The sequence below is a fragment of the Tachypleus tridentatus genome, chromosome 8 (assembly GCF_004210375.1).
Source record: "Tachypleus tridentatus isolate NWPU-2018 chromosome 8, ASM421037v1, whole genome shotgun sequence".
Taxonomy (NCBI): Eukaryota; Metazoa; Arthropoda; class Merostomata; order Xiphosura; family Limulidae; genus Tachypleus; species Tachypleus tridentatus.
The window spans coordinates 117,167,685-117,182,460 of record NC_134832.1 but is presented as its reverse complement, the minus strand read 5'-3'; the positions used below and the strand labels follow the sequence as shown (position 1 = coordinate 117,182,460).

The 14,776-nt window shown below is 30.0% G+C and overlaps 1 protein-coding gene across 1 annotated transcript in view; it reads left to right on the top strand.

Annotated features, from left to right (window-relative positions):
• The window catches only part of LOC143223294 (sucrase-isomaltase, intestinal-like), a 36,442-nt gene extending 31,026 nt beyond the window's left edge, over positions 1–5,416 (top strand). The window contains exons 17-23 of the mRNA XM_076451087.1: positions 726–810; positions 1,112–1,171; positions 1,463–1,578; positions 2,522–2,610; positions 2,830–2,879; positions 3,682–3,840; positions 5,197–5,416. Of these exons, the coding sequence (XP_076307202.1) occupies positions 726–810; positions 1,112–1,171; positions 1,463–1,578; positions 2,522–2,610; positions 2,830–2,879; positions 3,682–3,840; positions 5,197–5,295 (658 nt within the window). The 3' untranslated portion in view covers positions 5,296–5,416. The remainder of the gene's footprint in view (positions 1–725; positions 811–1,111; positions 1,172–1,462; positions 1,579–2,521; positions 2,611–2,829; positions 2,880–3,681; positions 3,841–5,196) is intronic.
• The last annotated feature ends 9,360 nt before the right edge of the window (positions 5,417–14,776 follow it).

Sequence of the window (14,776 nt, the reverse complement as noted above, 5' to 3'; positions counted from 1 at the left end):
TTGGCCATGCCGGGGCACCTTTTCATACAATCAATAGTTTTTTTTGTTCTCTAAACGATTTTAAACTTTTTTGTTTAATTAATAATCTGGATGATTTACTTCATCCTTTAAAAAGTTTTCAGTTTATTTTCTACAATGAATGGCTTAACGTTACCTTTTGTCTTATAAAATATTTGAATTAATCTTTTTTTTTATTTTATTTTTACAATTTTTTATTTTCTGTAATCAAATATTTCAATGTGGTTTTAATTTATCAAATATTTTAAATGTATTTCTTTAACTCTAAAGAAAAATTTTCGACTCGTAATCCGAGAGTCGCGGGTTCGAATTCCCGTCGCATCAAACTTGCTTGCGCTTTCAGCCGTCGGGGCGTAATAATGGGAAGGTCAATCCCACTATTCGTTGGTCAAAGAGTAACCCAAGAGTTGGCGATGGGTGGTGATAACTGACTGCCTTTCCTCTAGTCTTACACTGCAAAATTAGGGACGGCTAGCGCAAATAGCCCTCGTGTAGCTTTGCACGAAATTAAAAAAAAAAAACTAAAGAAAAATTATAATAATATATTATATTCATTCTGTAAGATGCTGTAAGCTCCCCAGTGGCATAGCAACAAATAAGAAAACGTTAAAAATCGGGTCTCCATACCCATGATGGGCATGGCAAAGATAGCCCATTCAATTAACAGCAAACAAAGAAAATGTTTTAAGTTTTATTTTCGTTTTTAGATTTCCTACGGATAAATTAACATACAATATTGACAGACAGTTCATGTGGGGTCCTGTTCTTCTAATTTCTCCGGTTCTAGAAGAGGTAGGCTATCAGTTCACCACGTCCTTTATCTAGAAACTGTTATTCAATCCTTTAGTAGTCCAGATAATGTTGAAAAGTAGAATATAATATAGTTTCTATGTTGTTATATATAGCGAAATGAACCATTTGTAACGTAAAAAAAATAATAATACAAATTAAGATTTGAAATAATTTTTGTTTAGATAAGTATCGTAGTTGAGTAATAAGTAATGAAATGTTGATCAATTGACGTGTAAAAACAAATGAATAAAATAGAGAATGTTGTTGCAAAACGTCATTTTTCATCTGTTTTCATTTCAAGTTCCAAACGTCTGTGAAAGCGTACTTACCAATGGATTCTCAGTGGTTTAATTATTATACTGTAAGTAAAACTTTCCTAGCATAACGAAGATACTTAACTATTTTAATCAAAAGTAAAATGTTTTGGATTACAGAGTTTGTCATGAAAAATACTGCAAGTAAAAGTGTATTTAAATAATATATGTTACATTTTGTAACAGACTTGTGGTGCTGTTTAACGACTGTCACATATTTCATGGTATCAACTCAAATAATATGATATAATTTTGACAGACATTCGTATAAACTGAGATATCATCGAAACTTTTGAATTTTTAACACATTCATCAAATTTGATTTTCTTTATCCATAGGGTAAAATAGACAAATCCGGTGAAATAATAATTGATGATTTGGAAATGCCCCCTTTGCATGTTCGAGCAGGTTATATTCTACCCACTCAAGATTACGCCCAGAATACATTTCTTAGGTAATACCAAAAAAGTGTAAACTTTTGATAATGCAAGATATGTAGAAATAATTGTAAGTGGTTTCAAGTAGAAACATTTGCGTAAATTTCGTTTTGAGTTAAAAATTACAATAATAACGAAACAAACATTTCTGACATAGCGAAAGATTTTAAATGTTGTCATAAGCTTGTCACTAAAGTTCAATTTAAATAAATAAAGTCTTCACTGTGTGAATTTTAAGTACACTGGAATGCGATGACAGTTTTGCTAAACGAATTTCAAACAATCTATTATTTCTTTGGGCAAGTTAAACGATGCTAAGATATGTTGTTCAGATAAAATAACTGACGACTTCTTTTGGGGCGATGGTGAGGGAAAAGATTCGCTATTAAGTATAAAAACCATTATTTTATTTAAAATGTAAATAGTTATTGTACTGAACCACAGAAAACGTGATTAGCGATCTTTTCAAAAAAATCTCTTTATTTCAGATAAATATTATAAGCTCATAGTAAGACTACAGATAGTGGTAACATTGTTATTATTTTATTCTAAGTTTTCTTTAAAAGCTTATGATTAGAGCTTTTATAAAACCAAGTGTGTTGTATTATATTCAAAGCACTGCCTACCGTCAGAAAAGATTTCCAGCCTTCAGTTTATTTACTTTGTTTTTTTCAACAGCGAGTAAATTTTAATCTTTCCTCATGTTCAATGTTTTATATAAATCCGCTCAACAGTTGCAGTATTTGCTTTTAAGTATGGAGTCGCACTTACTGTTGTCTCTTCTTTGTGATACTAGTTCGATAGTTGTTTTAAGTATTAGGTTTTAAAAGAAAATAACGGAAAGACTCGGTGAGTCTATAGCTGAGTTACTAAGTACAATGAAGTAAAACGTTAGGTTCTTTTAAATTACAATACATATTATTTGCAATAAATTTTTGTGTTGTTTTTCATTTTTTCAAGTCGACAAAATCCGATGCACCTTTTAGTGTACCCTGACAAAGTCGGCATTGCAAGGGGCGACCTCTTTTGGGACGATGGTGTTGGCAATGGTTAGCTATAAACTATAAAATTATTACTTTGTTTAAAATGTATGTACTAATTCTTCTTTTATTTATTTTTAATTGTACTGAACAATAAAATAATGATTAGTAATTGTTCCAAAAATCTTTATATTTATTCTAGATAGCATTATATAAACAAATTAAACATTTTACTATTGATTAAATTAACTTTTTTTTTCTAACGAAGTGTTTATTTTTCAATTCTAGATAACATCCAACAAAATAAATATGTCTATTTACAGTTCTATTTAAATCAGGTAAGTACTTAATTGTTCAATATGTAGGCACGCTGAGTAGAATTTAAACAACACTAGGATATGATATTCGTTGGTTTGTTGTTAGGCCCAAAGCTACACAATGGGCTATTTATATTGTGCCATCACATGCATCGAAACCCGATTATTAGTGTCATAAAGGATACATTAATCACAAAAAAAGTTATTTTGTATAATATAATATTGTTATTCACTAATCTGGTTTATTTTAGGTCGTTCTCAAGAAAAGCTCTCTATTATTCCTATTTCTAATGTTAATAACAAGTTAGCAACATAGTATCGAGTTATTGTCGTTGCGAGTACTTAAAGATAAAAAGCGAAGAACGACTACCTTTATGTTTTAGAAAAAATATTACAGTCGTAAATTAAGACTAAACGTAGTGGTAACCTTGCTATTATTTAATTCTAAGTTGTTGTTTTTTTCAAATTTAAGCATTGGTTTATTTTTAGTACATATCCTAATGAATACTTATGAGTTGTCGATCGAAATAAATATTAAATTAACTTACAGTGTCATCTATTAAGAAAAGTAAACACTAACTGTTAAAGAAACCCGCTTTTCAATGACAATTTTTACAAATTGTGGATATGATTTAACATCTGAAATATTACATATTATTTTAATTGCTGAAAAATAATTACTAAAATCTTTTGTCATTAAAGAAGTGAAATAGTTAACAGTCTAACACAAACTGGGTGATTTATTCTTGTATTTACTTATATATATCCTTGTTCCAACAAGTGATAAATGACTTAATATATTCTTTTTAATTTATCTCAATAGTGCCATTTACTAATCAAAATGGACCCCGAAGACACTTTGATTCAAGATGAGCTTTATTTATCGTCTATCAAAGTTTATGGTTCTAAAAAAGCTGCCACATTAACTATAAATGGAAATGACCTACCTTCCGAAAACATTGAGTATGATGAATTAATTGAGGTGAGATAATATATGAATAAAATTTCTAATTGAAAGTGTATATGTGTAATTTCAATGGATATTACACCAACTTCTAATAAAAACAAACCATCTACACAAAATATAACTAAAAATTCACTCAATGAATAAGGTAACTAATTTAACATGGAATATGCAATGTAAAAAAAAAAACGTATAGTGATTAAAATGCATTAATTTATACGTTAGGTGTCATCGCTGTTATCGGTCATGGTATCAATAATATCTCACGAAGTTCAATCAGCTTAAGAGATTTAGATTAATTTGAAAACCATATATTAAGCCAACAGCATAGAATACTCCGTACACTAAAAATTATTTATAATAAAAGCGAACAGGTAGCCACTACTTTTTTTTTTTTATAATTTCACGGAAAGATGCTTGAGGTCTATCTAGCCGTCCATACTTTAGCAGTGTAAGACTAGAGGAAAGGCAGCTAGTCATCACCACCCACCGGCAACTCTTGGATTACTCTTTTAGCAACGAATAGTGGGATTGACCGTCACATTATAACGCTCCCACAGCTCAAAGGGCGAGCGAGCATGTTTGGCGCGACGGCGATTCGAACCCACGGCCCTCTGATTTGGAGTCGAATACCTTAACTCACGTGACCACGTCGGGCCAACCGCGACTACTTCCTTTTTTTTATTTGTTTGTTTCATACAATCACTCTTGATTTTTCCACTTAAAGTGAGTTCGAGCTCAAACAGATAATATTATTTGTTATAATCCTCACTAGAGAGATAAGAATTGATATAAATAAGTAGTTTGGTTTCCAAGTGCAGGTCTACGTAAATCTATTTTACATGTTGCAGTTAATTAAACAAAGAAGTGAATAAAATATCTGTGGTCGATCTTTTGAAAGTTTGAATAGCCTTAAACATTTTTTAGCGATAGAAAAGTTAAAAGCCTAATGTATAAACAACATTTCCGTTAGATGTGACCGCGTCATCATAACTGTGGTAGTCAGCTATCATGTATACGATTTATTATCTACTGTGAGGAGATATAACTTGTGTTAGATGTTTGCGATTTTTTTATTTGCTTTCATCGTGTTCTTTTAATCTTTTTACATCACGGATTCACTACAAATATCAATTTACAAATATATCAACAGTTCCGTCATAAAAGTGTTCCAAAGCTTTTATGAACATTTTAAACTTCTTTGAGACAAGGAGTTTTAAAGTTAAAGAATTAAAACAAGTCCTTCAAAATATATGTTATAATATAAGACCTTCTACGAAACAAAACAAACTAAATTTGATTTCTGACACTAGAAAAGATTCTCGTAATGACTGAAGAGATTGTATTAATTCTTTTTTGTTTTTGTATTGACAGCTTTTAACATTGACAGTAAACCTACATCCGCTCCAGGATTGCAAGGAAGAACCTTGTAAAGTCACATGGGCAAGCAACGACCAGTGTTTAACCTTGTAAACAGTTAGTTATCAGTTAAAACTGATTTGATAAACTTTACTTCAGGCAACATTAACTATTACAAGAATTATGTAGTTATAAGCAGTTGTGATGAGTAAAATAAAGAGATGTCATAATAAAACCATTTTGTCTGATTTTCTTAAAAGTATCGTGGAGTTATGTTTAGAGTTGTTTTAAACGTAGATTTATGTGTACTGTCAACTACGTCATATTAAACTTTCTGGGATATTTTTCTCTGTTATGTGCAAAAATATTGTTCATTATTATATTGTCCCATTTTAGAAATGTCATATTCTCAGTTGCAGAATCGTAGAACCTGGCTATTATTTGAGCACATTTATAGTTTAAAAAAGTGTTGACTGGAACTGCCAAACATCAGAATCATCCATTCATGTAACATTAACAAGAACACTTTATACACGTTGTAATTTGAACAAAAATAGCAGCTAAATAGCTCTGACTGGATACTAATTCTATGTTTTAAACATTACATCGACTGAAAAATCGGATACGTTTAAAAATATGGGAGTCGGTACTTTTAACAGCTATATGATGACATTATTTGGGAGATATTTTGAATCAAATCTACTAATTCCTTTATTAATACAGAATAAACGTCAAGAAATGTTAGTTATTAAAGACAGTGAAAAATAGTAGTAGAGCGTAAGTTTTTTTCCAGAATGGAATATTAAGATGTTAATTATTTATCTTGTGGTAACAGTTTTAAATGTAGTTTTCTCATGAAAAATATCAAGATTATGTTAAAACAAAATGTATAAATAGCTTATAAACAGAGGTGTAACCAACAGGAGGCCAAAGGTAACCTTGCTTCCCTGAAAAAATCTAGGCATGTTGATCATATATTATTTCTCATCTTTTATATATAATAACCTCGTTTTGTATCATTTAATTAAAAAAATAATTATTCTATAAACACTATTACATTTACTTTGATTTCTTTTGATGACAATTTTATTTAAAACTTAGATCAGTTTCAGCTTTTTAGTTTATTGGCCTTCCATTTACCATCTTCTGCTCCCTCTGAATGGAAAACTTAGTTACATCACCGCTTACATATCTTATTACAATGGAGCTTGAGACATAAAACGTCCAAAATGCGGATTTCGGAAACTACAGCTTTGATCATCACCAATCGTAACTTGGTAATACTTTTATAACTAGGTAGTCCGTTATGACGATAAAACCCACTTGTAGAGAAAATTATATATTTAAAAACGAATGGTATGGATAAAGAAAGCACTAGTAGAAGAGCGAACAACGTTTCGACCTTCTTCTGACGAAGATCAAGGAAGATCGACACGTTGTTCGCTCCTCTACTAATGCTTTCTATACCCATACCAACCGTTTTAAAATATATAACTAGGTAGTATTTTTACAGCTGAACAACGAATAAAACAATTAAAAGTTTCCCAAAAATTATACGTTTCAGATTAAACTAACAAAAATTACAAAGAAAAAGGAGTAAGTTTCAAATTTAACCAGTAAAATTTACAAAGAAGTAAGTTTTAAATATAAAACAATCAAAAAACAAATTTTTAAAAAACTCTGTTTTTCTTTAGATAAAATCTCACGAGCGATGCAACAGAAAATCAAAGCACTCTCATTAATAACTGCGTGTGCAAAGAAATACTTCAATAAAATGATGCAATGCTTTGATGAAAGCTAATTTTTAGACATAATTTTCATTAAAGTTCATTAATATTCATGGATGGTGAATATTATTGAATGTAAGTATAAGCAGATTGTTCTAGAACTGTCAGATAATTCCATAAAAGGCCGTAGGAACTAGCAGTCATGCCCGCCCGGAGAGCGGGTATTTCTGCTAGTTAATTTAAATATTGCGTGAAACTTGGACGACAAAACTACGAAGATATAGATTTTTAAAATTTAAATTATTGTATATGTTTAGGCCCAACTTGCTCAATTTTAGGCTATTCTCTGATATATTTATCAGGTTTTGTAGGATTTTCCATCATATAATGTACTTTATTTCAAGTTGTTGGCTTTTATTATAATTCATAAGTTTCTTGCTTTCCCAATTACTTAAATTTTAATGGATTTCATCATTCCTTTCGAAGGTTTTCAATTCAATTCTTTGATGAACTTGTTATACCTTGCTTTTATAAGTATCCTGCTTATTTGTCATATCTTTTAAGATATCTCATGTGTACTTTGTGCGTAAAACATAAATCAGCTTCAGTGCCTTAAAACTTTAAAACAATAACATCTTAAGCAGTTACAGAAGCCAAAATGTCCATTTTCCAACAAGAGATATTATGTTGTAAATTATTTTGTGCCATTACTTATCTGATTTGTCTGCTTAATAATTTGATAAGGATTTTAAATGTGTACGACTCAACACATTATTAAAAACGAAAGAGGACGCTGTGTATGGTTTGAGGAGATAGTCTGGCACTGTGGTATAGTTAGTCTTATGATTTGAGGAGACATCATTGAGTTAGATGAGCAAACAACCGATTAAGATTATAGTTACCTGAATCAACATTTTTTTTCTCTTAATTGTATCCTATTATCTGACAAGAAGAGGTTTCCAAAATGTTTGCAGCTCGGCCTCCAGTAAGTCCAAGTCCAACTCGTACGAGTATCAAAGAAGCTAATGATCACTTGCAGCTGTTACATACGAAAGTTGCTGAGTTAGAGAACACTGTGAAAGAACAAGCTGAGTCTCTGATTAAAAAGGACGAGTTTATGCAAGTTAAAGTTAAGGAGATTTCAGAACTTAAAGATATTGAAATTCAGGAGTTATTAAAGAAACTTGAAGTTTGTGAAGGAAAAATCAAGCAACTTGAACAATCATGTAGAGAAAAAGACAAACAAATCGAAACGTTATCTCAGCGTTGTGTTCATTCAGAAGATGTTGCCTCATACGTTCCTGTTATTGATAAACTGCTAACAGCTATGAAGAAGCTTCCAAGTAAATCTTCTCGACAGGGAAGCTTCACCAGTCGACCCAAAGTTCGCACAAATCGTTTACTCAAATCTGAACGGAAAAGTGGAGAAAATGGAGAAACCATGATAACTTCTCAACAGAATATTTCTGATGGAAGTGTCGACGGACATCTCAATAACTGTAATCAAGCTGTGGCAGATTTTAAAATTGCCAGAAGCTTCAATATTAACAGGAACTTTTCAGATGATGAAGGAGACAGTGGTGAAATTCTGTAGCGTCAATACAAATCTTCTTTTAAGTTAATAGAATAATATCTTTTCTCTGGCCAATATGACAAGACCTATAGCTTAACATACAGGAATAATATGTAGTCAGTGAGAACTGTAATAACTTCACTTATTCTGCACAAATGATCTAAACATTATTTTGGGATACAATTTGTTTTGTCTTTCAATTAAATTAACCCATATTAAAGTATGTTAGTTCAAACGTCAATTTATACTTTTGTGTCTACCCCACAGTGTGTTAAGGTTTAGATTTGGACTGCTAAGGATAGAATTTGAAAATATATAAAGTTAAAAATCTTATTTTATTTACTAAAAAATTCATTTTTGAAAAAATTACAAATTTTTTCGATATATTGGTTATTATGAAAAACTGTAGGACGTGGTATATAAACAGTAATTAAACATATTGTAGAATTGTGTGTATTTATATAAACGTTTACTAGTATGTGTACAAATGTATGTTTCTGTGTGATATATTTATTTATACATTTTTTATTTTAAAAAATTGTGTTATAATTTAGGCTTAAAGGGGACCAAACTCAAATTGGTGTGAATTTAGGCTAGTATTCAGTTGACGAGATTAGTAACCACCAAATTGCTGACTTGTGTAGTTTGCTATTGGTAAATTGTTACAGTAAAACCAGGTTGGTTCCTTGTAGGCCTTTCTTATTAATCACCAGTTCTTGAAATAAACTGTTAGTTTGAAGAAGTGTTTCTAGTCATTATGAAGAAAATCCTCCTTTTAGTTTGATACCACAGGTAAACAGTGTATTGAAATGGCTTTGTATATGTAGTTATAAAAGTTTAAACATACAGATATTTTGGGGACCATTTGTAGGTCTTGTTGAGCTGTAGCTATTATATTTTAGCATTTTTTATAGGATTTAGCTCACTATAAATGATTAAAAAAAGTATAATTTATGCAGTTTTATTTGTAGATAGAACATGACTAAAGAATTTAATCTGCTTGAAAATATAATAAAATATTTAAATATAATTTCTGTTATTTTTCTATTTTACTTTTATAGTTTATATCATTTCATTTTACATAAATCTATCCAATTTAAAAGCAACAGTGAATGGAATTGTTTCATTCTTTATCTATAGTTGCTTTTTGGTGTATTGTTATGAGACTTGTTACATGTACCATTGTATTCAAGATGAAAATACATGTAATGCGTAATAAGACTTTATTGACTTGTGCTAAAATATGTATAGGTCATCTTGACTGGAGACAAAATGTTCCAAGAATTCACTTATCTTCAAAGCTACACTCATATCTAGTACTTTTGAATATTAAAGTTTGTTTTTTGTGGTATCAAACATATTTTGGTATTACTATGCTAGTTTGGAAAAAATGGTAAATACTGAAAACATTTGCAAATATATTTAGATATGTTCATCAAAACTTGTGAGTAGATCTGACTTGATTAAATGATAGATTATGTTCTAAATTATTTTGAAATATACTGAAGTCAATATATGTAGTTTATTGGCTTGAAGTTGGTGTGTCTCTCTTTCTTTTTATTAAACTTTGACATTTTATCGCCACTCAGTTTTCATCAAAATATCATCCAAGTAACAAAATGTTATTTAAATTTTAGTAAGTTTGTTAATTAAATTTGTGATAAAATGTTTAAAAAATATTTCTTAAGGTATAATATATAATTATTTAATCATGTAAACACTTTACAGAATAATTTAATTTCATCTTATTATCATGATAAGTAATATGTTCTGTAGTCTTCCTGACTTCAAACTTTATTGAAGGCAAGCAATAGTGTAGTGCCAGTGTCATTTTGAGAACTGTACATTAAAGTTTGAGTTTTTGTATAATATTTTAATTATAGTTTGAAAATGTTTTTGTTGTTAAAACATTCATGATTTTCTGTAAACATTAATTGACAAGTGTGATTACTGTTATTTTATTTGCAGCTGATACAGTCATGTTTTTCTTACTTTGGGTTTGTGTAAATATTAATGATAGAAGTTATTGATTAAGAAATGTGTCTACATGTATACTTCAGTAAAATTATTAATTGATAAAATATACTACCGATTAATGAATTTTCACTTCAGGAACATGTTTCAAAGTACTCTTCTGGGTATTTTTCAATACTGTCTTGCTTTCTGTTGCACTGAAACTTTGTAATCTTTGTTATGCATTTTCACAGATAGAGTAAGTTGCCAAATTATATTTTTGTATAAACACATGAAAAGCATCTTATTTAACAAGTTGATTTTTACATTTTAAGACTATATACATTTACATTGCTGGGACTGAAACTTAAGATGAATGTTTACACTATAACATTTTCTCTTTCTCCCATTCTCAAAAGGCAATTTCTTCTAAACCAGAATATTTAGCGTGTTGTATTGTGAAAAAAATTTTTTATGTTATGAGTGTTTAGCGTTTTAGTATGCTCTGACTGGTATTATTATTATTGTACTGTTGAAATATTTTTACTATAATTAATTGTGAAAAATACAATATTTCAATTGGAAAATGATGTTTGGTAGTCCACATTTTATGATGATATCAAGTTTAAAAGTTCAAGTTATTAAATATTTTGCTACAAGACATTGTCTTATCTTAATTTTATTCAAAATGAGGTGAAAGTTTAGTGTTTTAAGTGTGGTGTCTGTAAAGTTAAAAGTACACAGTGATGGGCAACGTTATTTTGATGAAGAATTTACTTGAAGGTTGTTAGGTTCAATGTTGTTTTTAAGCTGTCTTATTAGTAATGACAGTTTTGATCAGATAACACATAAACACAATTAACAATCAAATTTTTCCCATAACTGCTTTCCATTTGACTTTTGTTTTTTCATATGATCTGGTATTTGTCAAACAAAAAACAACTCATATGACATGTTTCTTTTACTTATTTTTTAAGTAAATACAACGAAAATTTGGTGACATAATCTCTGTTGGTGGCTTGAATTAGAAATAACAATACTGTATTAATTGTCAAATTCTGTAAAGTCATTCATGTATCTTTCAGCATGTTTATGATTCAATTTATTAAAAAAAATGTTTTTCAGCATTAAAGTTTTTTCCATGAAAGTAATTATTTATTGGGGGGGGGCTAAAGTTGTGTTTAAGTAGTTATTTATGGGGGGGCTAAAGTTGTGTTTAAGTAGTTATTTATGGGGGGGCTAAAGTTGTGTTTAAGTAGTTATTTATTGGAAGGGCTAAAGTTGTGTTTAAGTAGTTATTTATGGGGGGGGGGCTAAAGTTGTGTTTAAGTAGTTATTTATGGGGGCTAAAGTTGTGTTTAAGTAGTTATTTAGTAATTCAAATTGGTAGCTATTTAGAGAATAGTTGATCTTCAGTTCATTGTGTAAAATATTTAAAATTCAGCCCCTTATAGATATACTGGATGTAATATATATACTAGTGGATATAACAGAAATGCTGTTAGTGGAATATTATTATAGGCTCTACTATCATTCATAGATCAAGTTATTTTCTCACCCTGCTTCTAAAGATACACATTTCATTGTTATGATTTACAAATAAAAAATAGTATATACATAACCTGGTTCTAAACAAAAAACAAACTGGTTTATATAACGAACTAGCTGGAGTATGCCCGTTGGGCGGGTGAAATAAAAACTTGTGTAATAAAGGGTAGAGAATTGTGCTTGTATTTTTTTTTTCTTAACACAAATATGAAAAGTGCAGTAAAAATACATAAAGGTACCAATAGTTATAAGAAAGACTGTACAGTAATTGTAGCAACTGTGATTACATAGTTCATTACAAGGCTGAGAAATATACAACATTAATAACCTATCCCGATGATCGTCATGCCATTTTGTGTCACTGTGTCAAGTTTGGTGCTGATTGATCAAGAAATGTGAAAGGAACAGACGCACACGCATATTGATGTTTATTTATAAAGACTGGTAGAAGTAATGCTTAAATATTATAAAATTAAATGCACATCTGAATGAATGAGATAATACGGGACTAAACAATTGTTTCATATTCCATAAAAAAAATGTTGCTGACAAAACTTTGTTTGGCAGGTTAAGCACTTTTTTTTTTTTTACTTAATTACTGAAACGTAATGCAATCAAGCACTGCAAAGTGACTATATGAACTGCAGCAATGAAACTCAAGAGTTATCAGTGAGAGTTTATTGGGTAAAATAAACAAAATATGCCCTCAATGTAATAACTTTAATATACCAATTATAAAATAAAATTCTTCAGCAAATTTTTAATTATTGCACTAATTTAATTCTCGGACGTCTTACGTTCAGAACTGGGCGTTCTACGACTCTGTATTTCTTTGCAGTTAATTACAAAGCTACACAATGGACTGAATACCTCTGTTTTTCCAACCACGGATATTGAAACCCGATTTCTAGCGTTATAAGTCGTCCGCAAACTTTTGCGGTGTAAAAGGAGTGCTTAAAGAAAAGTCTCAAAATGTCAACCACCAATTTGTTCTTATCTTACTTTTCTAGTGTCTTTATGCATATTGTTATTGTTATAATAATATCAAGATATATATACATTCTAAAATTAATTTAACATGAAATGTTTTTTGTGCAACGAGAAACTGTGTCTCTTGGCATAAATTTAGCAACATTCTTTGTTGCACCAAAAATAACATTGCGTGCTAATTTTTTTATATATCTTTTGCACGAGTTGGTTATATAAAAATTTACAATACATATTTATTCATACATGTTGAATGTTAAGATGATATAATTATTTCATATAACAGCCACTAGATGACACTACATCCATAGTATCGGTTTTGTTATAGAAACAAAAATTCACTTCAACTCTTCTAAGAGCTCCTAAAGGCCAGATGTCTATACCTTTTATGCTGTTCATTTTTAAAGTATACATTTGAAAAAAAAAGAAAGAAAACGGCCTTTAATGAAAGTAACATATGTATGCATTTCATCTTAAAACACATATGGTAAAATAAAAAAAAATACATGTTATTTTCTTTTATAACTAACTAATGCCACTCGTGATTCCACAAATGTACATTCTCTTTTCGACAAAAGGTTTCGTTATTAAAATTGTTAATGTGGTAATTCTTTAAACAAATTTCATAGAATTTCTGTAACTGATCAGGCGTGGCTAGTGATTTCGTTATTGAACTGTAAACATTTGGGTTTCAACAATCCCTGTGAGCAGAGCTTTCAATTAAATTTCTATCAACAAAACTTATATCAATTCTTATCTAGTATTTTTCCCTCATTTGTAGCCCATTGGGTGTCTTTGTGCTTAAAACAAACAAAGCTTGTTCTAACTATTTCCCTTTAAAGAAAAATATTTCGCCGTCGTTTTCTTCACGTGGTTAAAGTAATACAAAATCGAAAAATAAAATAGTCCAACATTTTATGATGTCTTTTTATATACCTTCCTGTTATTTGGTTGTTTTTTTCATGTAAAAGAACTGAAAGTTTATTCAAGTTGATTCCGATAACATTTTGAACAAAATTGTTTGGCGCCAAAATTTTAGTAATACTGTATTTCCATAACTGACTAGAGGTGGTTAGTGGTTTGCTTGCTAGATTGTGAATGTCCGAGGTGTGGTTCGTATCCCGTTGCTTCAAAAACGAATTCCGCACTTTGAGACCATAGGTACGTTATAAGATTGGCATTGAAGTTCAACTATTCGATAAGAGAAGCCCAAGATCTGGGAATTGGTGACGTTTATTACCTTCTGCATTCCCTGCAACCAGCCTATCAGCTCACAGGAAGAATGGACTAAGAGATTAGTTTCAGGTTTTAATTTTACAAATGTTTTAGGAAAATCTGTTTCAATGAAACACACTCTACTGATCTTTCTGAATATATATATATAAGGATCATATAATTTAAGTAAAAAAATATGATAGTCAAGTACGTCGCTAATGTCTTATTTCAATTTTTTCTTTTATTTTAAGATCCTTGCCAAGTTATACAAAGCATCAAAATTGTAATAAATCTCCTGTAGATGATATGAATTCTCATAAAACATCATGGTTATAACCAATCTTCAGTGTCTTTAGCATGCTATAATCCAAGAAGAATCAACACAACAAGTCCTGATCAAGATAAATAGCTTAGACCTTACATCCAAGAAGAATCAACACAACAAGTCCTGATCAAGATAAATAGCTTAGAGCTATCATCATTCTTTGTGATCTCACATCCAAGAAGAATCAACACAACAAGTCCTGACCAAGATAAATAGCTTAGAGCTATCATCATTCTTTGTGATCTCACATCCAAGAAGAATCAACAC